Here is a 27102-nt window from a genome sequence, read left to right as displayed (position 1 = left end):
TTATATATTGGGTTGGCCAAGAAGTTCCTTCAGTTTTAAGTAACTATAAAAGACACATTTTTCATTTTCACCAAGAATTTTATTGAATAATGTATTCACTAACCGAACAAACTTTTTGGCCAACCCAAATAACTGCATCCTTGCTCACAAGCTACATCCACTTAGAATGACTTCCTTTCTTCTAATTTTACACATTACATATCATTAACCTTGAAAAGCCTTCAATGATGGCTAAATTTCTTTCTGTTCTGTATTATAAAACAATTTGTTTTTTAAAACAATTAGATCCAATTGTACACTGAACTTTGACAAATCTATTTTTCTCGTGTGCCATGATTTAAATCTTTAAAAAGTTAAACCAATCTAAATTGATGGAATCTTTTGAAATAACTATATTAACACCCACATGTTTAATTATGGTTTTCTTTTTATTGACAGTAAGCTTCTGAGGACAGATCCTAGTAGGAATGCCACTAGGTAATCTACCAAATCCTAAAATAATGCTCTTGTTTGCATTATATATGAAGGAAAACCAGTTATCTATGACTCCATGTGGCCATAAAATAAGCAGTGACATCTACTAGGGCAAAAGACCATACAGAGATTACAAAGGTTGCTTTGGTTGCAAATAAGCAAATTTAGTAACTTTCCAAAAAATAACAAAACCATTAGGAAAGCAGCTACATTCAACACAACAATCTGTTCTGCTTTTCAACATACACAGACAGTTACAGGAATAACTGTACAGTGGAACAAATTCTATCATTTTTAAAAAGAGATATACATGTAAAGGCAACATGGCCCATCTCGATTACTAAAGAATAGTTAAGTAAAACTGCATACCAGAATTACAATTTCAACAGAGAGCAGATCCAAGTCATTTAAAAACTGGAACACTTTCCTTCATTATTCCACAAAGCGAGGCTTCCTCTAGAAGACAAAGACTTTTTAAAGTTTTGAGTATGTTATATAGCCCACACACTCAGAACAGACTGTTTTGCTTCACTTCTAAACACTTTTCCTGATGAGATCTTTATATGTCAAGTATTTTACCATGGGTTAAAGAAAAAAAAAATCATGAAAATGTTCACAGTGTTCTGTGATTAAAAATCCAGAAATGGGAACCATATGAATGGGTAAAAAAAAAATTCATAGGGATGTTCTAATTTCGAGATTTCAGTCTAAGATACCATGATGGGAAGCTAACTTCATGCCCTCATTTGAATTCTTGACCAAATAAATAAAACATTCTGCTTTCAAAATAGCTTTTTTTCATAAAAACATTATTAAAAATTTGACCATTTTGATTTTGTAGAAACATTATTCTACTAGTTTGGGCTCATTAAAATACGTTACAAAAATCAATTTTATCAAAATTAATTTTCATTCATTTATTCCTAAGAGATGATTTGAGTGTTCAATTAATATTCATCTATAGTTGCCTTCCGCTAAGGTATCATAAAATCTTTAAAAAAAAAAAAAAGAATTGAGGAAAAAAGTCAAGAATAACTATTCTCAATGAGTTCTCTAAACCTACATTATTATTAGCAATTAGAAATCAAATCAGTTCTGGGACTTCCCTGGTGGAGCAGTTGTTGAAGAGTCTGCCTGCCAAGGCAGGGGACACGGGTTCAATCCCTGGTCTGAGGGGATCCCACACGCTGTGAAGCAACTGAGCCCGTGTTCCACAACTACTGAGTCTGTGCTCTGGAGCCCTCGTGCTACCACTACTGAAGCCCTTGAGCATAGAGCCCACGCTCCGCAACAAGAGAAGCCACCGCAATGAGAAGCCCGCGCACTGCAATGAAGAGTGGCCCCTGCTCGCCGCAACTAGAAAGCCTGCGTGCAGCAACGAAGACCCAATGCAGCCAAAATAAAAAAAAAAAAAGTTTGCTCCCTTCAAAAAAAAAAAGAAAGAAATCAACTCAGTATTAAATCAAGTATTTGGAACATTAAAAAAAATTTCAAAGTTAAGACAGCATTTGTGGAATATCATGAATTTTCAGAAGAGAACCGCTGTTAAAGAAAACATGTTAGCTTACTTCACATATTTTGTATATGAAAGTACATAACGATTCATAAGAAACAGTGACAGAGCACATACCATGTATCAGGTAAGGAAACATAAGAGTGATTAAAACAGCAATTGCAACCCTCTGGGAGTAAAGTCTCAAACTGGGGAAGAGCCAAACAAATGCAAAGTAAATGTGATGAGAGAGGCATGTAAAGGGTCCTATGACAGTACAAAAGCACCTTGAGAATGCACAGAAAGATGGAAAACTTTAAGCCAGCCTACAAGGAAACAATAGTTAAACTCAACTAACTCTACCATAAAAAACAATTTGTTTTTAGTATCCTCTAAGTGTCACTTCTGCATAGCAAAATGTTTCACTGTACAAACGCCTAACTATTCTAGAGCAAAAAATAAATTAATTTTAAGAAATTACTCTTAAGGTACAAAAAATTCTCAAGTTTATTTTACTATATGTGTGACTTGAAAGACTGATAATTTTACCTGAATAAACAGAGACCCAGGAGAAAAAGCTCAAAAATAAAGCTAAATTAAATTTTTAAAATGGGGATTGGGGAGGAGGAGAGTAATAAAAGGAAAAAGGATAACAAAAAAAGAGCAAAAGCTTTCTGATGAAGCATGGTATAATCTCTTTGGCCTTGTATTTCCACTTATAGAAATTTATTCTAGAGAAATAATCAGGCATGTGAGGGAATATCAAGATGCCTAGAAATTTTAGGCATAGATGTCAGTTCTCAGAGAAAATCTTTTGTAAAACATGCACAAGGATATTCAGACATATTACTGCCATTATAAAAATTAAGAGATCTGGTTACATAAAATACAGTACATCTATCCTACAGGACACTATGCAGCCATGAAAAACGTGCAGCATGTTCCCAATATTTTCCAAAAAGGAAAAAAACCTGAGTGACAAAATGAGCATGACTAGAATGATCTCTATTTTGTAAAACAAAACCAGCGAAAGAGAAACCCCTCTGAATAACACATAGGTACAGTACAAACTGCAATCACCTTTTGGTGGTGGTGATACAAGAGATTTTGTTTTCTTCTTTTGGCTTTTTGGTAATTTCCAAATGCCCACTGACATACATTATTTGGATCAGATAATAACCGTTTTAAGTCAGGTAGTGGAATTATAGGTGATTACCCACCCGCTCCGACCCGGGAAGTTAAGTAGTATTTACATGTCCTATAATTTCCTTAAGAAAAAAAATTGCTTAACTTCTAAACTCTTACTGAAATATCTTTTCTACATGCCAAATTTTTAAATATTGAGTAAAAAATCATGAAAATGTCCACATTATTCCTTGATAAAAATATTAAGTACTTAAAAATCTAGAAATGGGACTAGCATGAATGGGTAAACAAATTCTTAGGTATGTCCTAATTTTGAGACTTCATTCTAAAGTATCATATCAGGAAGCTAATCACAGACTCATTTGAACCCTTGACCAAACAAAGACTTTTCAACTACCATTCTTCCATGTTGCTATTTATGGCTCTACTTACTGGTCTCCCTAATTCTAAAGATTTTTACAGACATTAGAACTCACCTCAGTAATACTTCCGGATGTTTGTCACTTAACTGTCCTTTTCTTCAGACCAACTGCCAAAAAAACCCCAACAAATCATTAAATCACTCGATCATTTTCTAGTCTGGAGCCCCACCAATACAGCAATAGGGTTCAAAACAGAAGTATTATGAGGATAATTTTAAGCAGCTATTCAGATCAGTGTGACTAGGTCACTCAGCAGAAATACTAACATGCATTTCATTTTCTTAACAATTCTGAAAAAATCACTGTTACGAATGAAAAATCGATGCAGCCTTAGTTAACATGTCCTCTTAACGAGTAAGTTTAGTCAACGTGGATTACCATCGATATTTTACATTTTTTTAATTATTTCATGCTTTAAAACAACTTGCCAATCAATACTCTATTTCCACCATTTCAAATGTGGTTTTGTTTTCTTTAACAGAACACAAGATCGTGCTAATGGAACGAGATCAATGGCTACCCTGAACAAAATCCTATCGGGGAGGCCCTTGTATTTTTATCTAAGGTGTGTCCCGTCCCTGCAAAACCACTACTCGCTCCTTTCAAAAAGCAGCCTAAGCCTCGTGCAGCATGGCACAGCTACTTGTCTAAGGCCAGAGCGGCAGCGTCTGTGCTAGCTAGGGAATTCCTCAGCACCCCAAGCCCAGCGTTTCCTTCATTTTCCTCACTGCTTAAACGCGTGACCAGCACGCGGAAACCCCTCCCCACGCAGGACCGGTTTGCCTCAGAACCCTGCCCTCCCTGCCTTAACTAAGGAGGAGCACACAGCCGGTGGCCTTGGTCCCAGAACGTGACAAGCTGCCGAAATCCACTTCCAAAGGGAGGAAGCACTGCTCTGAGAGGAGCGGCATCCCGAACATCTCTCACACTCCCGAGAGGAGTCCAAAGGATCAGCCCGGAGAAAAGAGACGTGCACGTCCCCTCCGCCTCTTTCTCTAGGGCCGCGAGAGAAGCCTCGCCCCCTCTCAGCCCGCCCCCAGCTCCCCACCCAGCCGCAGGGAGAACTTACTCTGCTATGGCTGCCGAGCGGCCCCCTCACTTCCGGTGCCGGTGCCGCTAGAGCTGCGCCATCCCCCAGTCCACCGGACAACTACCGCTTCCAACTGACCTTTCTGACAGATCGCTACTCTTCCGATCTTCACTAGGTGCTGTCCTGGAGGGAACGGTGGATGGTTGCCACAGTTAAATGAATCCACGGGATAAAGATTCCGCTCTCGTCTCGCCAGAAACATAAAATACCGTAGACCTGCAGCCACCGCTGCCCAGACAAAATGGCGCCGAGAAACTGGTTCAGCGCAGGCGCTTTGGAAAGACCCTGCCCCGCCCCCGTGCAAGTCCTGGCCACAGCTCCGGGTTCGGTTTCCATGGGACACCCCACCGCCAATCCTCGTGCCGAACTGCTCTTCCTGACCCCTCAATTGACCAATCAGTGCTCAGTTAAGTACATCCGGAGTCGTCTTTACCAATCATTTTTCAGGACTTGCTTACTCAATACCTGATTCTCCAGTAACGTTAGTCTTCGGAGGCAGCCAATCATAAGTGGCAGATGTCCTACCTGCTGTTTTTCGCACCAATCCGTGAAGTTTCAGAGCTACATCCAATGAGGACGGCAGGTAGCGAGCTCCAATCCGAAACTCTTCGGCGTCATGAGCAGCCAATAGGAGTTCGTGTAGAAGCGAGTCTGCTCAACAGCTTGTTATTTGGTGGATTGTGGCAGTAAATCGGGCGAGTGGGGAACGGGGCGCAGGAACTGCCGCCGCGGCCGGGAGTGGTGCTGCCCGGACTGGGGCCCACGGGGGTCAGTGGGGCGGAGGACTCGGGGGCTGACAGCGCGCACTTCACCGGCAGTTGGTAGGTGGGGAGAAGAGAAGCGGGGGATACTGAATGGAAGAAGCGGCACTAGCAGCTGGTGCTGCTGCCCGGGGTCCCGGTGCAGTTGGAAGCTTTGGAGGTGGAGAGGGGGATGCTTGGCAAGCGGGGTGGCGAGCGCAGGGGAAGGGGCAAGTCGTGGAGCAGCGGCAGCAACTGCGGGAACAGCCGCCGCAGCTGCCTCGTCGGCCGCTTCCCCGGGTTCCCCGGGAAAATGGCTGTGGGCTGGCCGCGCCGCTAAGTTTGCTTCCGCGAGGCGAGGAGCGGGCTGCTTGGGGCAGCCGGCCCCCAACTCCCCAGTGCGTCCTCCCCCGTGGAGTCCGTGGTTGGACCCGAGGGACTGGGGGCTGGTACTGCTCTGGGTTGTACAAAAAGTTGAGGCGGGCGCGGGGAGGAGGCGGCGGCTGCCGCTGTGCGGCTCCCCTCCCCTCCCACACCCTGTCCGGGCCACCTCCCCTCCTTCTCTCCGCCCCCCCAGCCTTCTTCCCCTCGCGGGTCTTCCCTCCCTCGCGCGCCTCGGGGCTGAAGGCCACGGCCCCTGCCCCTTCGGGTGAAGAAGTGCTTCTCCTTTCTGATATGGTGCAGAGGAAAGGAAGGAGAGCAATGGCGCCGTGACACTCCGCTGCCGCCACCGCGGGCCCGGGGCGGGCGGAGGGGGCCGATCGGCGGAGGCGGGGCGCGGGCCGAAGTCGGGGTATCCGGGGGGCGGCTGAGCTCGGCGACCGCGCCTGTGGGGGGCCCGGGGAAGCCCAAACGGCGCCCTGCCCTTCTCCAGAGCGACCCGTCCTGGGGCTCTGAGTTGAGCATTCCGGGTCAAAGTGGCGAGCGAGGCGGGGGCGCGGTGGGCCGCTGGCGAACTCCGCGGCGGAACCCACTGCCCTTTGGCGCCCGTGGGGTTCTTGCCACCCCCTCGGCTCCTGCGTCCTGGCTGCCCTCGGAGGGGATCTTATCCCTTCCCTGGTGAGGGTTCTGCCCCTCCCCGCTGGCATTTGTTTACTTTCTTTCCCTGGGTCGCTCCCCTCGTTGACTGATTCTGTGCCTGTCTTTCCCCTCCCCTTGGTTCCAGCGACGGAGAAGATAGCTCGTTGAGCTGGAACCCCACAGATCACCAGTGAAAATGAAGGTAAGTAGAGTCGACGCTGCTCGGAACCTCGTGCCCTGGACACTGACTGTCGTGAGGCCAGTGCTATGGAATGTCATTTTTTTGCTACTCAAAATTGATTCGTCTGCTGAGCAGCGCTTTCTGAAAATGAGGACGTGTTGAATGGGTGAGAGATGATCATTGTGTCTAAATGCGGTCAGTTGGGCCCCTCTCCGAAGCAGTTAGCACTTTGGAAAGGCTGCTGCAGCCTTTCCATTGTTGTCCATTGGGCTAGTATTTTTAAACACTTCCTGTGTTGGCAGCGACCTTTGCAGAAGTAAAGCTTTTGTCCTGCTTTGGTTCTTTGGGGGATTTTTTGATTTTTTTTTTTTTTTCCTTCTCCAGTGCCAATGCGATTTTCTAAGGAAGGAATGTGTGGATTGTGTAAGGGAGATACCATTTCTTCTGGGGATAAAGTGAAATTTTGTGGGTAAAATATTTGAAGGTGAACTAAAACTAAGTATTATTATATATTATTATTATAACTAATAATACTTAATTTTAGTTCAGTAAATATTTTAAATGTATATCCAACCTAAAAAAAATTCTTCTGAAGACAACAAATATTGCAAACATCGTATGTGATGTTTAAAGGGAAAGGAAGGTATAACATCCTGCAGTTCCATGGCATTGAATGTTTCAGGTCAGATATTTATTTGCAAAAAGTATTTCTTTTCAATTTGCGTTATTCGTAAATGCACTAACTTTAAACTTGATTCCTTACTCATTTACTCTTGCAGTGTATTAAGCTCTGAAATACAGGATTTTCCCAAACTTCATCTTGCTTTCTTATCTCCTTGAAATGACAGTGTACCTTCTTTAATGTTAGTTGGGAAAACTTAATGAAAAATCATTTTCTACTTGAAAGTATTTCTCTAAAGTGTACACTGTCACCTTTGCACTTAGCATTGTTGAGTTGAGCTTTTATGAATACACTTAACTTTTGGAAAATATTCTTAAAATGACAGATTGAGATAGCAGTCATTCTGTTACTGTCAAGATTAAAATGAATGGTGGAGTGAAATTTCTCACATCTTTCCATGTATCATTCTGATCACGGACATTTGCTAAAAGTAGGTATTTCTTTGTGAAACTTTTTTTTTTTAAATATACCAAGAAGATTAATATTGATAAACTAGGTACAGCTACCCTCAGTTCACATCTCTGCATTCATCAGTTAATTTAGATTTAAAGCTTTAAAATGCAGCTTTTAGCCAATGATTTTTCTAAATGCTCTCCTTATCAAAAGGCTTCATTTATTGTCTGTACAGTTATTATGTATCCAAAAACAGTTGCCTTTATGTAGCTATATTAATAAACATTTGGGCTTCCCTGGTGGTGCAGTGGTTGAGAGTCCGCCTGCCAATGCAGGAGACGCGGGTTCATGCCCTGGTCTGGGAGAAGATCCCACATGCCGCGGAGCGGCTGGGCCTGTGAGCCATGGCCGCTGGGCCTGCGTGTCCAGAGCCTGTGCTCCGCAACGGGAGAGGCCAGAACAGTGAGAGGCCCGCGTACCGCAAACAAAACAAAACAAAACACATTTAATTATGTATTTGTTAGTGTTAATTTTAATAGCAATATTTCTTTTAATTTGAAAACAAAATTTCAAGAGGCCATAACTGACTAACTTAAAGTTTTATGAGACACTTAAAATAAATATACCTTTTCTGGATTTTTAAATTTTTTCATTTCTTAAATATATTATAAAATTGTTGAATCATTTTGTATCTGAATGAAAAAACATTATATTTCCTACTGATACTTTCTAGTTACAATTTAAATTGTTTTATGTTTTCGCGATATAGTTTATAAAGTAAAGGATTGCTAATAAAGTGCTTTAGGGATATTTTTCAAATTATCAATGATACTAATAAGCAAATAATGTTAATGTTCTTATTACTTGAAATACAGAACCTTTTGATGGGAGTTGGGGTTGGAGTAGGGGAAAATAGTAGTGACATTCATATTGTATGTTCCTTTCATCAGGCGGCGGATGAGCCTGCCTACCTGACAGTGGGAACTGATGTCAGTGCCAAGTACCGAGGTGCCTTCTGTGAGGCAAAAATTAAGACTGTGAAAAGGCTGGTAAAAGTTAAGGTAATTTTTTTTTTAATGGAACAGCTTTATTAACTCGATTGAAGAGAGTTAGGGATGGAATTCGGAGACTACAAATCAACATTTTATTTACTGAACTATTACTTCACTTCGTGAATCATTACTATGTGAAAGCACTGTTATATACAAAACTATAGGAAAAGCACATTAAGAATTGGGAAATAAAGAACTCAAGATGAGAAATTATTCCAAGTGCTTCCATGAAATACCATACTCATGATACTTCCCATCATTTGGATCTTTCCTGTTTGCGGTAGCATGCTTACTTAGGCTATAATCTATTTTCTCTCCTTTCATATTATTCAGGTAGCGATGATTTCAAGTGATTAGAAAAAACAATAGATTACTAGAAACAAAACAGTGGGAATTATCATTTCAAGACAGCGATAAAAATGACTTAAGAATTTTATCCTAAGATAATTTTAAGATGCTTTTGTGACCAGAAAAAAAGTTATTGATTGCTGTACAATATTTGGAAGTACAGAAAAGTACTGAAGGATTAAAAGCCATAGTTGACCTCAGAAATCCTACTATTATCATTTTGTGTTTACTCCTAGTAATTTTTCTATATAAATGCTTTTAATAATCTTAGTTACTTAGACTACAAAGGTAATCCATGCTTATTATAAACTTTTTAACATTGTGGAACTGTATAATGAAGTTCATGGAGGTCCTCTGTAATATTACTCCAAAGAGCCTTTATGTGTTCTACCAAATTTTGTGCTGTGCCTTTCAGTAACAGTGTTGATGTTATTATTATCATTGGATCATTCTGTACTTTCAGTTTTGCAATTTGCTTTTCACTTACATATGTGATCCTTTCCTACAAAAATTAAGCACCCTGGAAGGAGGAAATGTTTGCTTTGTTCTGTTCACAATACCTAGAGCAGTGCCTTATAAACAGGGGGCGCTCAGAATGTGTTGAATGAATAAGTGAACAGTGGACCCAGGACCAGCAGCATCAGTCTCACCTGAGAACTGGTTTAAAATGCAAATTCTCAGGCCCCCACCCCAGACAAACTGAGTCAGAAACACTGAGGATGGGGTCCTATGATTGTGTTATAACAAGCCCTTCAAGTGTTTCTGATGCATGTTGAAGTTTGAGAACCATTAAACTAGAGGAGTGTGATTTGTGTGGTAGACAAATAGATTTATCTATGATTATTATAAACTTTCTGTTTAAATTTCCATCTGCTGGTGAAACTTTTCTTCGAGTATTCTTAGGATATCATTTGACATTCATTTCTTCCTTGTTTCATATAGCCTTTTTACTATGTCAGCTATACAGGATTTCCTTACTAAATATTTACTTGGAATTCTTTGAGAATTTTAACTTTTTGTTAGTATTGTGGCTCTTTGTAGATTAATTTATTTAATTTAAAATCAATACAGTGATTGTCTGGGGAGGTCTTATACATAAATTACCTAGAATTTGAAGTTTCCCCTTATTTGGGTACATGCTTCCTTTCCGTCTCCCTCTCCCATTCTCCCTCTCTCTCAATAGAGCTGGTTACCTTATATATGTGGGAGGATCTGTAGTAGAAGGGAGCACTTATTTGTGACTGAATTGCATATCAGATTATTATTTAGGTTTACTTTATAAAGGACCAGAAGACTTCTGGTTTTAATTTGTTTACCTTGCATGTAGGCAATAAAGTTTGATGCTGTTTTTTTTTAAATATACTTGGCGACGGAACCTTTATGACTAGTTGATAAAAAGCAATGAAGGCCATTTTAAGGTTTTACAATAATCACTACAGATTATAAACCTTCTATAGTCAATTCAGCAAACATTTATTAAGTGCCTGTAATATGTATTGACACTTGCTAACTGCTGGAGATATAGTGAGAAGGAGGACTCCAGCCCTCAAGGAGCTCACAGTTAGTGAGAGAGACAATAAATGTAAATACAATGGAATAAGTATTATACCAGAGGTAACTCCAGGATGCTAAGAAAGTATAAAGACATTTTTGTTACAGTATTACCATAAATGTACTGTTTTAAAAGTAACATGCAAACTATTGTGCAAAAATGTTTTTTAGGTACTCCTGAAACAGGATAATACTACACAATTGGTGCAAGATGACCAAGTAAAAGGTCCTTTAAGAGTACGTATTTTGTACAGTTTACAATCTGAAATGATGAATCGTAAATTCATACAGTGATTTATTGGATTTTATATTTGTAGATACACTTTTAAAATGTTAAAAAATGTTAATCAGAAAACAAAATTACAAATAAGGTGTTGTAGAGTTAGTATAAATTACAATATTACAATGGCTGTATCCTTAGTTAAAGAATGTTAAACATCTTACAGAAGGATAATTTAATATATGTGGACATGAGTTTCAGCTACCTTTTGTTTTGAATTCTTGGACTGAATACTACATTTTGTTTTTCATATTGTTGCCACAGGTGTTTAGCTTGATAAGTGTAATATACCAGTATCATAAGTCTGAATCTTCTGTTTTTCTAACTTACCAAGTAAACTATGTTGACTTAATAGTTCAATTTAATGAATACCTACATTATGTTTTCCATCCATTTCTGGCCATTTGTTTATGTTATAAATCTTCATTATGTCAGAGTACCACTTCGGTTAATATCTGATATACAAAGGTCTGGAAGCTGAAAGAAGGTCAACTGGTCCATCCCTCTCTCTCCAGGTGAACCTTTATCTAAAAGGTCCCTTAAATACAAATGCTGAATCCAATATTCAATATTTACATGAAAGAAAATTGAAGCTGTTTTTGCTGTCCTATGGTGTTTTGGTTCTTACATTCCACAATTTTCTTGAAGGCAGTATCATGTAGTAAAAAAAAGCTCTGAAATGAGACTTAAAAGACTGGGTTCTCATCCTGGACTCTTTGCAAATTATTCTGTCTTCCTAAACCACAATTTCCAACACGTAAAATAGGGGTAATAATAGCTATCTTACTTAAGCCTAAGCATTTTGAGACTTGAATTGCATGGTAAATGTATGAACACTACAAATGATAAAGATCTAAGCCAATGTAAGGTATAATTACCATAAATAGATATATTTTTTTAACCCAGGTCATATAGTTGGTACGAGTGATTTGGTTTGTTTGTTTAAATTTGGTGATGAAATTTCGATTTTTTGTTTTAGGTTGGAGCCATTGTTGAAACAAGGACATCTGATGGATCCTTTCAGGAAGCTGTTATCAGCAAGTTGACAGATGCTAGTTGGTATACTGTGGGTAGGTAGTTAGGTAATTTAATATAGAGGATTTAATTTGCGGGTTTCATATCTATCTCTCTGTTTTGTAAATTCATTGAATCATTACCTTGGCAGAGAAATATGTATTCTTTCCTGTCAATTTACTTGATATAGACAGCTAAAATTTTAATGACACCCTGATGGTAAAAAAAAAAACCAATTATCTCTTTATAGTAACTTGGCCACTTATGGCTATTTCATCCAAGAATGTACTTCTTTTTTAGGTTATCTTGATATTTCCCTTCAAGAAAGTTAAATTATATGGTTATTTTTCTTGCGTTAGAAAAGTCAATACAACTTAGTATTGTAAGTCATCAGACTTTTAAACTTTTTCTGGAATTACAATTAAAATTGCATAGTTGCAGTCTTTTTTTGTATTGCTGCCTATTCTATATAAGGGTGCTATAGATATTACCACAGAATTTACAGACTAAAAAAATTTGGGCCAGAGTAGATTCAAGCCTAGGTGATCATAGCTTAATTTTTGATTTTCAGTGCAGTCAGGACTCTCTTAGTAACACCTTTCACGAAAGATATATATGCTGCTAATGTGAATTCATTCTTAACATTTCATGCATAAGCTTATACTGGCTTTAAAAAACTTTACTGTAGTGAGTAGCAACAAGTGTCACAGTGCATGTAAATGAAAACCTAAATGTAGTACCTATATTGTTGCTGTCATTATGTTGATGAGAATAGCAATAATTAAGATTTCCAAGTCTCCTCTCATTACTTTCAGACTACACAGTCCTGTGGATAACATCCAATCGTTGGCTTTACACTGAACATCTATAGCATTATTTGGTTTTTACATTTATGTCTTGGTATAAAAGATATAATTATAGTGTTGTGGTTTCCTTGCAGAAGGTAAAGAAATGACCCTTTAGGTTTATTTTTAGTTTACTTGATTTGTTGCTTTGGGTAAACATCATTCATCTGTAGTTGATGCTCAAAGCTGTGAAGAACACGCTTTGGTTGAAAATTGTACTTCCTGTGTCTTACTCTGTGGCTTCTATTAGTAGTAGCAATGTGCTGTATGTACCTAATATTTTCTAACCATTTTTATTCTTAGACCTCCTACAAGTTGGTGTTGGTTCACAATAGTGCTATTATTCTGAACTATACATATATATATATATATATATATATATTTATTTTTTTTTTTTTTGGCGGTACGCGGGCCTCTCACTGTTGTGGTCTCTCCCGTTGCGGAGCACAGGCTCGGGACGCGCAGGCTCAGCGGCCATGGCTCACGGGCCCAGCCACTCCGCAGCATGTGGGATCTTCCCAGACCGGGGCACGAACCCCTGTCCCCTGCATCGGCAGGCGGACTCTCAACCACTGCGCCACCAGGGAAGCCCTGAACTATATATTTTTAGGAGGCTTAATTGTAACTGTTGATAGTTGTTAGAGATTTAAAAACTAAGCTTAAACTTAACTGTTAGATTTTAAGTGGATACAATTTTGCTATATTAAACAAAGCAGTGGTAAAAATTACAGGAGTTGATGTGTGCAGACTCATGGGAAATAATATGATGCATGTTTGAATACTAACATGCATCCTGTTTGGTGTCCAATATCAAGGTTACATTCACAATACTTGTGAAGTTTTCCTGATGTAATGCTTACACTTCTGCAGCAGCAATACTTTTCAGGTTTTCACATTTTGGATTTTCTGCACCCCAGAATAATCCTTCATTTATGAATAGCAATCTCTGTCCTTTACCTGAATGGCACTTTAGTATTGACGAAAACTAGTTGCTACTTAGCATTCTTTGTGGTGATTTTCTTTGATAGACAATAACAGAAGAAATTGTATAATTCTTGTTCTCAAAGAGCTTAGAATCTTAATTGCATATGGTTCATATATTAAGCATTAATGTACATAAGAATCACTTGGTGCTCATTTGAAAAAAAAAGGATTTGAGGACCCCAAATCTCTCTAATTTAGTAGGTCTGGGATGGCAACCCAAGAATCTGTTTTATAAGCACATTGGCTGAATCTAATGCAGTTAGTACACACTTAGAAAAACAGACCACATTTGTAGAAACAGAGACCAATTAGGGGAGAAGAATCCAAAATACTTAAAATTTTTGCATCTGTGTAATGAGAGACAGTGACCAAAAAATTTTAAGATGTTAAGAGGCACTATTCTCTTAAGTATTAAGAGTATTAAGTATTAAGAGGCACTATTCTCGTAAGTATTAAGAGAATTAAGTATATTCTCTTATTCTCTTTATAGCACTCTGCTATAAAGAATGTTTAGGTGTTGAAGGATGTAGGCCACATAAAGAATGATCCTTATTAAAAGATGGCAAAATAAAATGTGTGATCTCTCACAGGTCACGAACTTTCTATAATTTTCTTTAATTGAGTGACGACTTAATTGCTCTTTTCTGGATTTTTTCTTGATTTCTAATTCCTAGCAAAGTGTTATATAGGTAGAATCAGAAAGTATTCAAAGTATTGTTAATGGTCTTGATGTTTTTTGATTTTAAAAGAACTTGAAATTATGTCAGGCTCTTAAAAATGAAACAAAAGGGGATACCATACTGCTGATTTGGATTAAATAGGAGTTATAATTATCAGTGATCAAAAGTTATCTGAGAAACTGTTATTAACTCCTTATATAATATAGGTATTAATTTTTCATATTATAGCTGAATGATCAATTTTGAAAAAGATTATGGATCTAATATAACTTAATTAAAAAAAATCTAATAATACCTTGCCCTCCAGTGTTGAACAACAAATAGCACCAGTTCATGGATTTTTATGTTTTTTGAGACTTTGAAATATTTCCCCTTCCTATCATAAAACAATGCTTCCTAGTAGCTTATTCATTTGGCAGTTCTTTTGCTTGCATTAAAGATAAGGAATCTGTAATGTATGGAAGTATATTGTTATCTGTCCAGCCATTCAGAAGATACCAAAATTGGGATTAGAATTCATATCTCCACTTGAATGTTGCCTTTAATTCCTGACAAATATAACTGTCAGTAAGACATTCTAAAACTGTTTTTCTTTTGCTTTGTTAGAATATAAAAATAACACATGGTATTTGAAAAATAAGAAAAATGTAAAGGAGAAAGTTGCTTTTAATTTAAATAATTTATATATAAATGTACATAAACACATCATATATCAAGTTTAACACTAAAATATTTTCGATCATTGATATATTGTGACAAATGCTTTTTAAGTTTCTGGATTTTTTTCATACCTTCTTATTATTTTGCACATCAGTTTGATCAGATCTCATGGAAATTCTAAGTTAAAGGAGTAGAGGAGGGTTACATTAACCTGGTGAATGGACTGACTTTTGTAGAATGTACTGTAGGCTTATAAGGCTTTTAATTTGATTAGAACTGCTTATGACAAATGTTGTTATAACCAGAATCAACCACAAAATGTTTTCAAAGCCAAATGGTTATTCCCCTGACTAGAAAATCATTCATTAAGAAAAAAAGTACTAAGTAACAAATCTATTTAGTCCTGTGATAGGCTTTAACCCATTGTTTAAATAGCCTTCTGTAAGACTTAACATCTCATGATATTTTGTTAACATAATTATACATTTGAATGTTAATTTCTTAAATTTCCAGATTCCTGAAGTTTTTGATCTTAGCTGCTGAGGGGCTTCTATAGTTATCACAGATGATTTTATGAGCAACAGAACTATTGGTTTTACCTAGGGTATGCATATATTTTTAATTTTAAAGTTTTTACTGTATCACGTGAAATGTTTTGTTAATTGTTACCGATATAAGCAGATATAACAATAATACTTATTTTCACCAAGTCAGAATTCTTTTTTTTGGTCTGTTTTTTGTTTATTAACAAGATAAAGTTTGAGGGTTTTAAAAAAATTAATTTTTATTATTGAAATATAGTTGATTTACAGTGTTGTGTTAATTTCTGCTGTATAGCAAAGTGATTCAGTTAGACATATGTATACATTCTTTTTAATATTCTTTTCTATTATGGTTTATCACAGGATATTGAATATAGTTCCCTGTTCTATACAGTAGGACCTTGTTGTTTATCAAGTTAGAATTCTTAAACTCTCTTCCCAATGTTCATTTTATGCCTCTGTTTCTTACCTGTTTGTTAATTCATTTTGATCCCCCCTTAACTAAATTGTAGCTCATAGATGAACCTTCTAATTCTCAATTTCTTTATCTATAAAAGGAAGATAGTGATTCCGACCCTGTAGAGTCTGCTGTGAGGATTAGGGCATAGTAGAAGCTTAATAAGTAATAGCCAATTATATCTTTGGATAGATAAAGTTAATTTACTGTTGTTATTATCTTATTATTCTCCAGCATCTAACAGTGCTATGATAACAGGTAAATCTTTTGTATTTAGTAGTTAGATTAGATCCCTTTTACTTTTGTTTCTTTGAATTCTAACAGTTTAGGGTCAGTCTTTGTTTCCATTAGCATTATTTTGTCTAGTACGATTAATGTTATAGAGAGAGTCTTAGCTTTGTCATTGTCCTCAAATTAGGTTTTAGAATTTTTATGTAATATACTAACAGAGATACAACTTTTGTAGTATCTGCTCTCTTGCACTCAGTGAATGATCTATTCAAATGCCATTTTTGGCAAGTATAAGACATTTCATATCTTATAATTACTAAACCCTTATACTCTGACTTTTTTTCTCTTGGCGTGCTGTAGTATACACCTTGAACCAAAAATAAGCTTAATATACTATACACACACCAGTTAATTATTTCACTCTTATCAAAATGCTAGAGTCAGTGTTCAATGCCTTCAAATTATGTGTTCTTTAAGATGATATTTCTAACATGGAAGTTATAGAGGAAACTTTTTGTTTTTGGCCGCACCGCATGGCGTGTGAGATCTTAGTTCCCTAACCTGGGGTTGAACCTAGGCTCTTGACAGTCAGAGTGCAGAGTCCTAACCGCTGGACTGCCAGGGAATTCCCTAGAGGAAACTTTTTTTTTTCTTGTGTTATGCGGGCCTCTCACTGTTGTGGCCTCTCCCATTGCAGGGCACAGGCTCGGGATGCGCAGGCTCAGCGGCCATGGCTCACGGGCCTAGCCACTCCGCGGCATGTGGGATCTTCCCGAACTGGGGCACGAACCCGTGTCCCCTGCATTGGCAGGCGGACTCACACTGCGCCACCAGGGAAGCCCGAGGAAACTTTTTTTAATCAATTTATTTTATTTATTTATTTATTTATTTTTGGCTGCGTTGGGTCTTCCTTGCAGTGTGCGGGCTTCTCATTGTGGTGGCTTCTCTTGTTGCGGAGCACGGGCTCTAGGTGCGCGGGTTTCAGTAGTTGTGGCTTGTGGGCTCTAGAGCACAGGCTCAGTAGTTGTGGTGCGTGGGCTTAGTTGCTGCGCGGCATGTGGGATCTTCCCAGCCCAGGGCTCAATTCAGTGTCCCCTGCACTGGCAGGCGGATTCTTAACCACTGCGCCACCAGGGAAGCCCTAGATGGAACTTCTTAATGATTTTGATAATCAGGGATGTCATGATTAAATAGGTCCACTATGTTGTCAAGTTTTCTGTTTGTCTTTCAGAAAATCTTGAGAAGTTATATGGCTCAACAAACTTGTATGAAGTACTCAAGTACATACCTTTGTATAGTTTTATGAATTAAAAAATATTCTTAAAAATATTTTTTAAGAGAAACAGAGAAAATTCTGTTTCTCTTTGTTCACTTGAAGTTGGAAGGGGTTCGGTTCCTGTGAAAAAATGTAAAACGCTTATTTGTACCACAATTGACTTTGGTCCTTACCTTATTTCTAACCATGGTAAAATTGTGTTGAAGTGAGATTAATTTTTTCCTTCAAAAATCTGATATATTTTCAAGGTGAATATTTTAGAAAAACAAGAACTCAGAATGTTAAATTGTTGAAATTTCTCATCAGAGCATTTTGATTTGGGGCTGCCATTGATTAATAATAAAACCTTGTGGAAAAGATTTTGTTGCGTAAATTTGATATTAGTGATTTGTCTTATAGTCTCATTTTCCTTCCTCACATCTCTACCACTTAAATGTGGTGTATATAGTGTATATGTGCGTGTCCAGTGTCACCGTCTTTGCTATTGTAGGCATTAAGGAAAATTGGAACTTTTAAGTTTTATTCTTTAGCATACTTATGGACATTAATAATAACATGAAAAATTATTTTAAGTTTGGTATGATAATTTCATGATTTTGAATTTTTCAAAGAGCAGTGGTTTATCAGACTCGATGACACCATATAAATCATAATTGTGATACAAATGTTTAAAGCAGTGTTAATCAAGTGTAGATTGGTGATGTAATTGTTGGAGGATGTTGTGTTTCATCCTGTCATTGTGTCTGCAGGTGGTCATTAATTTCTGCATCATTGACAGTGTATAACACAGATGATTTTGCGGAATTATTATGGTTCTTTAAATATGTGCACCAGGAGCTTTTAATATTCTCTGCATTGTCTCCTGCATGTAAGAGAACCTAAACTAGGTGTCTTTAGTCTAAGAGAAGGAACTGACTGAGGTGGATAAATATTGAAGAAGTTGAGTACTCTTACATAGTTAAGTTTCTACCGTGAAAAAAGTTTATGATTCAAAGGCAAAGTTTTTGCTAATAAAGCAGCCCTTTAAAAAAAATTCAGGATTGTAATTATATAGGTAACAAGGTAAAGATTTTAAGATATTAAATCAAGATAATGTAGAATTTTCCTTTCTTAACATTAATATATTCTGTTAAATTGGAAAAATATTAAAAAATTGGAAAACATGTAGAATTATAAAAATTAGGATTAAATCTTAAAATAATAATCACTTTTGTTTATGTATGCTTTCCTGTGTATGTGCTTTTTCCATAATATATATAAACATTTGTTGATGTGTATATGCATTTTAAGTATCAGAGGTAAGGATTCTGTCTTCTTGTATTTTATTTTTTCAAAATGCTGGGCATCAGGTATCTTCTGAAAAAATTTTCTTTGTGAATATTAGATGGTAAAATCAGAGTACCTTTCTAGAAAATTAAACCTTAGGGAGGGCAGGAGAGAGGGAGACGCAAGAGGGAAGAGATATGGGAACATATGTATATGTATAACTGATTCACTTTGTTATAAAGCAGAAACTAACACACCATTGCAAAGCAATTATGCCTCAATAAAGATGTTAAAAAAAAACCCTATAAAATTATCAAAATAATATATATAGCTAGATATATGAAGAGCATTGGTGGTAAATTGTTGAATTCCTTGCCCCCATTTTCTTGAAATATTTACACATAGTTTCCAAGTAGTATTTCTTTTAAATGTAGTAGAAATAAAAACTTGAGAAAGCTTCTGTGCAATTATGACTTATTTTTTAGAATTAAAAAAATTCTCTTTCTGGTGTTTAAACTTTTATTTCTAAACTTCTTGCATCCTCCTCTAGCAAAAGAAACAAGTTGAATCTTATGACTTTAGAATTTGGCAGCCAGTACTTCTGTTGTATTAGGTTATCATGCAAATAAGTAGAAGCAGTAGAATGAACCAACAGCATTACGAGCAGTCAGGCAGTTTCTGGACATTAGAGATACTCCATTGATAACTGTTGCGAAAAAACCCATAATACTTCTTTTTTTTTTTCCTGTACGCGGGCCTCTTACCGCTGTGGCCTCCCACGTTGCGGAGCACAGGCTCCGGACGCGCAGGCTCAGCGGCCATGGCTCACGGGCCCAGCCGCTCCGCGGCATGTGGGATCTTCTGGACCAGGTCACGAACCCGCGCCCCCTGCATCAGCAGGCGGACTCCCAACCACTGCGCACCAGGGAAACCCCTACTTCTTTTTTTTAAACCAGGTTTTTGCTCGTTCTTCTAAAATTAAAGGTAATTTAATATCTGTGCTTTGACTAGGTTGCTCATGGTTTAAGAAGGTCGTTCTGTAGTGATAGAGATTGAAAAAGTGAATGGAGACACTAAAGCAGTTTGGGGCAGCCCTTAACCTGTGTTTGTTTGGTATCTATAGAATGAAAAATGTGTGTAAATTTTAAAAGGTTTTGAAGCGTAACTAACAATGGTTCTTAAGCTCCAGGTAAATAGCAATAAGTGTGCATAAATTCTCTGATATTTTCTGCCTATTGCAGTGTTTGATGATGGTGATGAGAGAACATTGAGACGTACCTCACTATGCTTAAAAGGAGAGAGACATTTTGCTGAGAGTGAGGTAGGGTAACATGGATGGACTTTTAAAATTGAACAACAGCTACTAATGTAGAAGCAAAAAGTGATTTAATTTGTCTGTTTCTTATCCAGACTCTTGACCAGCTTCCATTAACAAATCCAGAGCATTTTGGAACTCCAGTAATTGCAAAGAAGACGAACAGAGGAAGGAGGTCCTCTCTGCCTGTGTGAGTGTTTTCATGTACAGTAACATTACAATTATCACGACATTAAATAAGTGGTTTTTCTACGGTGGTGAAATTTGTTTGGGTGGCCTTTCCACAGCATCTTGTATCCTTGTTTTAGACATTTTACCCTGAGTAGACTTTGTTCTTAATTCTTGGACAAAGTAATAGGAATAATGATCTCAACCCCTTTTTAAAAAAGGCTATTTTTGTTTTGAGTTACTTTGCCGAATTCCTTAATTGATAGGATTATTTTGCTATGTTATGTGCGTATATGTGTTTTCTTAGCCTTCTTATTTCAAAAACATTTCAAGTTTAAAAATTGTAAGAATAATACAATAAACTTTCATATACTCATCATCCAGATTCACTAAATTATTAAAACTTTTTGACACATTTGCTTTATCATTTCCTGTCTTTATATACATATATTATAATTATTTTTTATTTAATAATAATTTTAACTGGCTGAACCATTTAAGAGGAAGTTGCAAGCATCATGACTTCTTACCCCTAAATAGTTTATGTAAGAACAGGGACATTCTCTTACATAATCGAAGTATGGTTATCAAATTCAGAATAGATAACATTGATAGAATGCTATTATCTGACAATATATAATACATATTTCAGATTTTGCCAGTTGTCCCAATAATAGCCTTTATACCATCGCCTGATTCCAGGATTCAATCCAAGATCATGCATTGCATTTAGTTTACGTGGTTCTTAAGTCTCCTTTAATCTAGAAAAGTTCCTCAGCCTTTTTTTGTCTTTTCATGACAGTGACATTTTTGAAGAGTACAGGCCAATTGTTTTGTAGATTTTTCCTCGTTGTGGCCTTGTCTGATTGTTTAGTTATCCAGATAGGTTATCTAAATAAACCTCCTGATGTGTTTGGTGAGATCTTTTCCTAACCTGTTGGAGAATTAAGAGTTATATTATCTGGAACCTGGCATACATAAAAAGTGGAAGGGCAATCTCTTAAACTGTATTTGGCACAGTGAATACTTCCTGGTGATATAGGTTTTCTGTCCCAGCCAGTGGTTGGCATGAGAGTCTAAGTCCAGGTCCTCACTGATCTAGTGAAGTGGACTCAGAGTTACCATGGACAGCGCAGGACTACCCCTTTAGGGCTAGGGAAGTATCCATTTCTTCAATTCCGACTTGAATGAAGAGGCTACTACCCTGGGGTAATGACTGTATCAAAAATGGTTGATGTTAAGATTATGATAAAGTTATTCTAACTTTTAGTAACGAAGATGAAAAAGAAGACGAAAGTAGTGAAGAGGAAGATGAAGATAAGCGACGTCTCAATGATGAATTATTAGGAAAAGTTGTAAGTGTGGTATCTACATCTGAGAAGAGTGAATGGTATCCTGCTTTGGTAAGTATGGTTTCTTTGCAGAGTTAATTAACCATTTAAAGTATTTGTTTAACATGGATTTTAAGAAAGCATTTAAAATATTTTGAGAGTGTTACACAAATTTAGTTTGGACTTTATTGCAAAATTGAGCAGTCTTACTCAGGTCCCACATTCTTCACTGTCTTCTTTTGTTATTTCCTTTCTTTAATTCTCTGTAACCAAGTATTTATTGAGATCTTTCAGTTTTTCCTTCAAAATGTGTCCAGTGGTCTGTGTTTACTCTGTTCCCATCACCTTTTTCACCTGATGTATAGTACCTACCACCAGCTTCTCTTAACTTGATGCCTGAATGCTTTCTTTACTAAATTCAGACTTATTTTCTAGAAGTAACTTTTATAGAGAAATTTTAAAACATTGATTTAATCATGATAGTCCCATTCTCAAAAAAAAAAAAACAAAAAAAACCGGCACTGACTCTGCCTAGTGAATCAATTCTGCATTTTTAGATGGGTATCTGTGGTCATCCTTAGCTTTTAGTTTGTTTCTCATTTTCAGTGTAAGCTGTCTACTTAGGCTGTTTCTTAACTGCTCCCTGTGTAAGACACTTCACTCCTCCAGTCCTTTACCCCTTAAATCAATTAGTATTTACTAAGGATTTGCAGTGACTTCAGCTTTGCTCTAAGCTCCTTAAGAAAAGAAAGAGGTATGAGACATAACACATTGCCCTCAAGGAGTTTACTATACACATCTCAAAGACTGTGTAGTAGTTAAATATTATACAGTAATTTAAAAAACTTTTGGTGCAGACACTGGAATAGGACAAAGAGTTTTAGGGAAAGGAAGGGTATACCTAAGCTTTAGAAATGGCAAATCTTGGGTAGGTTGGTAGAGAAAACTAACCTTTGCTTACTTGGGAAAGGAATGAGAAGGTATGGGGAAGAGAACTACTTCACAAGAGGAATCAATAGTACTTGGTAATACCTATCTCCCTTTTCTCTTCTTCCTACTCCTCTCTTAAATATGTCTTAAGGCTCAGCTCAGGTCCTACCTTTCCTGCAGATTCTCCCCTAACCACTTTAACATAAGTATGCCCCTTCTTCTCTGAGTTTTGATATCACTTATATCTCTAATAATAATTTTGGCACAAAATACCTCCCAAATTAGGTTAGCCTCCTTTAAAGAACTGAGGCCTTTTTTTTTTTTTTTTTTTTAGGTTTCTATGTGCATGTAAATACATTACTCAATTCCTGTGTAGTAGATTTACTTCACATAGGAAAAGTCTGAAAATCCTTTGAACCTTTCAGTTGTATAGGCCAACAAGTAAATGGGTTTGGATTCAGAATACTCAGGTCATAATTTGTCAAGAGATTAAAAAAAAAAACCTTTATTTACTCAACAGGTTTATCATTTCCCAGGTAATAAAATGAAAGATGAGTAAGAGTCAATGTAAGACTCAATCTTACATTTGATGATTTTAGTGTACTGCAGAGAATAATCCAAGTAACTGTAATATAAAATAGTATACATTCAATATTAGGACTTCTTGTCCTGAGACCTTGCATTTATTTGAAGGAAATCCAAAAAGAAAAAAAATAAAAAGCCTTCATGAAGCTTTTGAGCTGAGCCTTGAAGGATTTAAAGTTAGTTAGCAGAGCTTCACTAGAGAACTTTCTTAGAAGAAACAGAATAAGTAATAGGAAAGAAGGGGGTTTGTTCATGAAACTATTTGCTCTGGGAATTCATTTTGGCTAAATATTAGATGTGAATAGGGGCATAATAGGAAAGAAGACTGGGAAATAATTTGGATTGAGGACAGAAGGGTCTTTAAAATTTCATCTAAAGAATCTGGACATAGTTCTGCATAGAATTTTGCAGAAGAGTGACATTATTTGAGCTGCATATTTAGGAATGTTAATGACGCAGTGGTATGGTGGATGGATTGTTGTTGAAAGGAGTGGAGGTGATAGGAATCAATTTGGAGGCCATTAGAATGGTTCACAGGTGAGGTAATTAAGCCTTGGGTTCTGTCTACTCATCCTTTAAGACTTACCTTTAGCCTTTGCTGCCACACATTTTCCCTTCCCAGGTCTGGTTAAATCTTCCTCCTAGGTGTTTTTATTGATATTTTATCTTATGCCTAGTTGGTATCACTGTACTTAGCCTTTGTTATGTTTTTTTTGTATATATTTTTGTATTTACCCTTCCATTTCAGTGTTAGCTCCTTGAGGGCAGACACAACTATATTATTAGTCTAGTAATTACCAGCACCTAACAAACAAAAAAACATTTAATACCATCTGATGTTAAAACAGCTGATACAACTGCCAAGAATTTTTGATTGTCTGGACATAACACTGTTTAATATGATAGTCATGAGCCATGTGTGGCTATTTAAGTTTAAATTGTAACTTAATTAATATTAAATAGAATTAAAAATTCAGTCTCTCAGTTGAACTGGCCACATTTCAGGTGCTCAGCCCCATGTGATTCATTGCTGCTATATTGGTCAGTGCCGACAGAGAACATTTCCATCATTGCCTAAAGTTCTGTGGTTGGTGCTCGATTACCACAGAGGGGCTAATGTTGAGCAGGTACAGTTCAGCAATTTATTAGTAGTCTTTAATGTTTTTTAAATATTAAATTCTATAAAGAATATACAGAGATTGGTTAGTTACAAATGTTAAGACATTTGTTATTTTTAAAAGTTAAGAAATTTAAAAGTTCTTCATTCAGATTTTCTCTGACTTGTTTAAATACTAAAAATTGTACATGCCTTGGTAAGAATGGGAACTTAGGTGCTTATTTTAACCAAATAGCCAGATTTCAAAATTGATCCTGATTTAAGTGCATTTAAAAAAAATAATAATATGGCATGTCTTCATCATAGATCATACATTTTGTTTTTTGGACAGTAAATGAGTTGTTATTATTTGGCTTAGAATAAATCCTAATATTTTTAAAGTGGTCACATTATGGTTTATATTTCATTAATTATTCATTTTATTATCTAATGACTGTGTATATTAAATATCTAGAAAGCCAATATGCTAAAGAAAAATTATAAGGCAATCTTTTGTAAGTAAATTTATTATGGTATGGAAGCTGTTGACAATGAACGTATTTCTTGTCAAATATAATCATTTCAAGAAGTTAGGGGATCCAGAATTGTTATTTTAAAAAATATATTCTTTCTTTGAGTAGGGAAAGTAGTAATCAATCTGCTTTTATTTTATATTTCAGGTAGTATCTCCCAGTTGTAATGATGATATCACAGTGAAAAAAGACCAATGTTTAATTCGGTCATTTATCGATTCTAAATTGTGAGTAATGAATCACTTAATAGTGTTACATTGGGAGAAAAAAATGGAAATCAAGACCTTATTTTTTAAAATTTAATCATTTCATGAACTGAGAAGTTGTTACCTAATATGTTTTGACTTCTTTGTAATGTAGGTTATTTAAAAAAAAGTTTTTTTTAATAAATTTATTTTATTTTTGGCTGCCTTGGGTCTTCAGTTGCTGTGCGCGGGCTTTCTCCAGTTGCGGCGAGTGGTGGCTACTCATCATTGTGGTGCGCGGGCTTCTCATCGCGGTGGCTTCTCTCGTTGCGGAGCACAGTCTTCAGGCACACAGGCTTCAGTAGTTGCAGCACATGGGCTCAGTAGCTGTGGCTCGCGGGCTCTAGAGTGCAGGCTCAGTTGCTGTGGCGCATGGGCTTAGTTGCTCCGTGGCATGTGGGATCTTCCCCGACCAGGGCTCGAACCCGTGTCCCCTGCATTGGCAGGCAGATTCTTAACCACTGCACCACCAGGGAAATCCCTAAAATTTTTATATAAAAACTGAACAACAGTATTTGAGAATAATATTTAAAAAGTTTTAAAATAAAGCATAGTATTGATTTTCTTTTTAATTGTAAGAATTCTTTTTTTAATTTATTTTATTTATTTATTTTTGGCTGCGTTGGGTCTTCATTGCTGCGTGCGGGCTTTCTCTAGTTGTGGCGAGCAGGGGCTACTCTTCTTTGCGGTGCTCGGGCTTCTCATTGCGGTTGCTTCTTTTGTTGTGGAGCAAGAGCTCTAGGCGTGCAGACTTCCAGCAGTTGTGGTTTACGGGCTGTAGAGACCAGCCTCAGTTGTTGTGGCGCGTGGGCTTAATTGCTCCACGGCATGTGGGATCTTCCCGGACCAGGGCTGGAACCTGTGTCCCCTGCATTGGCAGGCAGATTTTTGACCACTGAGCCATCAGGGAAGCCCTAATTGTAAGAATTCTTTATTTTTATTATGTGTACTATTTCATATTATAAAACATGAAATTTACTTTTAATAGAATTTATATTACTAGAATAATTATTTTGACTTTTTTTCTGATTAAATGTCAGATTTTGAACTCCAATAAAAATTAATTTAAAAAAAGGTCAGAGTTTTAGAAACCTTCCTTCACTTCAACTTTGCTTTGTTTCCAAAAAATGTAAAATTATGTATTCATTGAGTTGTGATTCTCTGTGAAAAATTTGATACCATAATATATCTTACAATGATAAAAGTATTTTAATGTTACCATCTATTAAATTTTTCATACTGAACTGAATAGTAAATTTGAGAAATATGAAAGATCAAAATAGACACTATAAGGAAAATACCATGCTGATATAAATAAACTACCCCATATTGTAGGTAAGACGGTTGCATAAATTGAAATATTACAAATGTGAGGCTCTCAAATTAGTGTGCTTTGAGTATGTGAATCTTTAGAATTAAGATATTAACTTTGCCTATATTACCTCTTGCCCTTTATTAAAGATTAGGATATACATGGTCTTTTTAAAACAATTTATAAGTAAAATAATTTTGATTTTGAGATTTATATTTTCTGTGTGTTAACATGACTCTTTAAGTGATAATTCTTATTTAGTAATGGTTTCCCTCCTATTTATTTTTCTCTATAATTAGTTATTCTATAGCAAGAAAGGATATCAAGGAAGTAGACATTCTCAGTCTACCTGAATCTGAGCTCTCTGCTAAACCAGGTAAAATAAGGATGAATCAATTCATTATTTCATGATGTGACTCTAAATGGCAAATTTAGTGGCAAAAGCAAGACTGAATATTTTCTGGTGCCATTTTAACTGTTTAGAGTTGGTATCCACTCTTCTTTAATGCCTTTTTTTAATATCTAGATAAAGTATTTGACCTTAATTCTTTGTATGTTTTATCACTAACATTTCTGACAGTATTGCCTAGAGAAAAATAAACATTAATATAATATTATAACTTATATGTTCAAATTTACTGTATCATTTTAGAAATGACAGCTGAATTTGAATCCAGATCTTCTGACTCTGAATGTCATGGCTTTGTATTATTCTGTGGTGCTAATTCCATAACAACTGCTGAAGTACATTTTTATTTTTA

General features: G+C 36.7%; 1 protein-coding gene and 1 long non-coding RNA gene across 7 annotated transcripts in view; one reads left to right on the top strand and one right to left on the bottom strand.

Annotated features, from left to right (window-relative positions):
• Positions 1 to 4868, bottom strand: part of LOC132420244 (uncharacterized) — a 33413-nt gene extending 28545 nt beyond the window's left edge. For 3 of the 4 annotated variants that reach the window (XR_009518336.1, XR_009518337.1, XR_009518335.1), the window contains exons 1-2: positions 4703 to 4868; positions 3589 to 3641 (exon numbers count right to left, since the gene is read on the bottom strand). This is a non-coding gene — a long non-coding RNA (uncharacterized lncRNA). Of the gene's footprint in view, positions 1 to 3588; positions 3642 to 4603 lie in introns of all 4 variants that reach the window. The other variant, XR_009518334.1, reaches the window with a different exon arrangement.
• Positions 4869 to 5337: 469 nt separating this feature from the next.
• ARID4A (AT-rich interaction domain 4A) overlaps positions 5338 to 27102 on the top strand; it is a 59016-nt gene continuing 37251 nt past the window's right edge. Inside the window, exons 1-10 of one of the 3 annotated variants that reach the window (XM_060004486.1) lie at positions 5338 to 5445; positions 6530 to 6586; positions 8591 to 8701; positions 10763 to 10828; positions 11851 to 11941; positions 20068 to 20147; positions 20237 to 20331; positions 21580 to 21712; positions 24932 to 25011; positions 26641 to 26717. In XM_060004486.1, coding sequence (XP_059860469.1) covers positions 6581 to 6586; positions 8591 to 8701; positions 10763 to 10828; positions 11851 to 11941; positions 20068 to 20147; positions 20237 to 20331; positions 21580 to 21712; positions 24932 to 25011; positions 26641 to 26717 — 739 coding nt within the window. In that variant the 5' untranslated portion in view covers positions 5338 to 5445; positions 6530 to 6580. Of the gene's footprint in view, positions 5446 to 6529; positions 6587 to 7624; positions 7678 to 8358; positions 8702 to 10762; positions 10829 to 11850; positions 11942 to 20067; positions 20148 to 20236; positions 20332 to 21579; positions 21713 to 24931; positions 25012 to 26640; positions 26718 to 27102 lie in introns of those variants that run through there. The other 2 variants (XM_060004485.1, XM_060004484.1) reach the window with 2 other exon arrangements.

Source organism: Delphinus delphis, chromosome 2, assembly GCF_949987515.2.
Source record: "Delphinus delphis chromosome 2, mDelDel1.2, whole genome shotgun sequence".
Lineage (NCBI taxonomy): Eukaryota > Metazoa > Chordata > Mammalia > Artiodactyla > Delphinidae > Delphinus > Delphinus delphis.
This window is presented reverse-complemented; position numbering and strand designations above follow the sequence as displayed.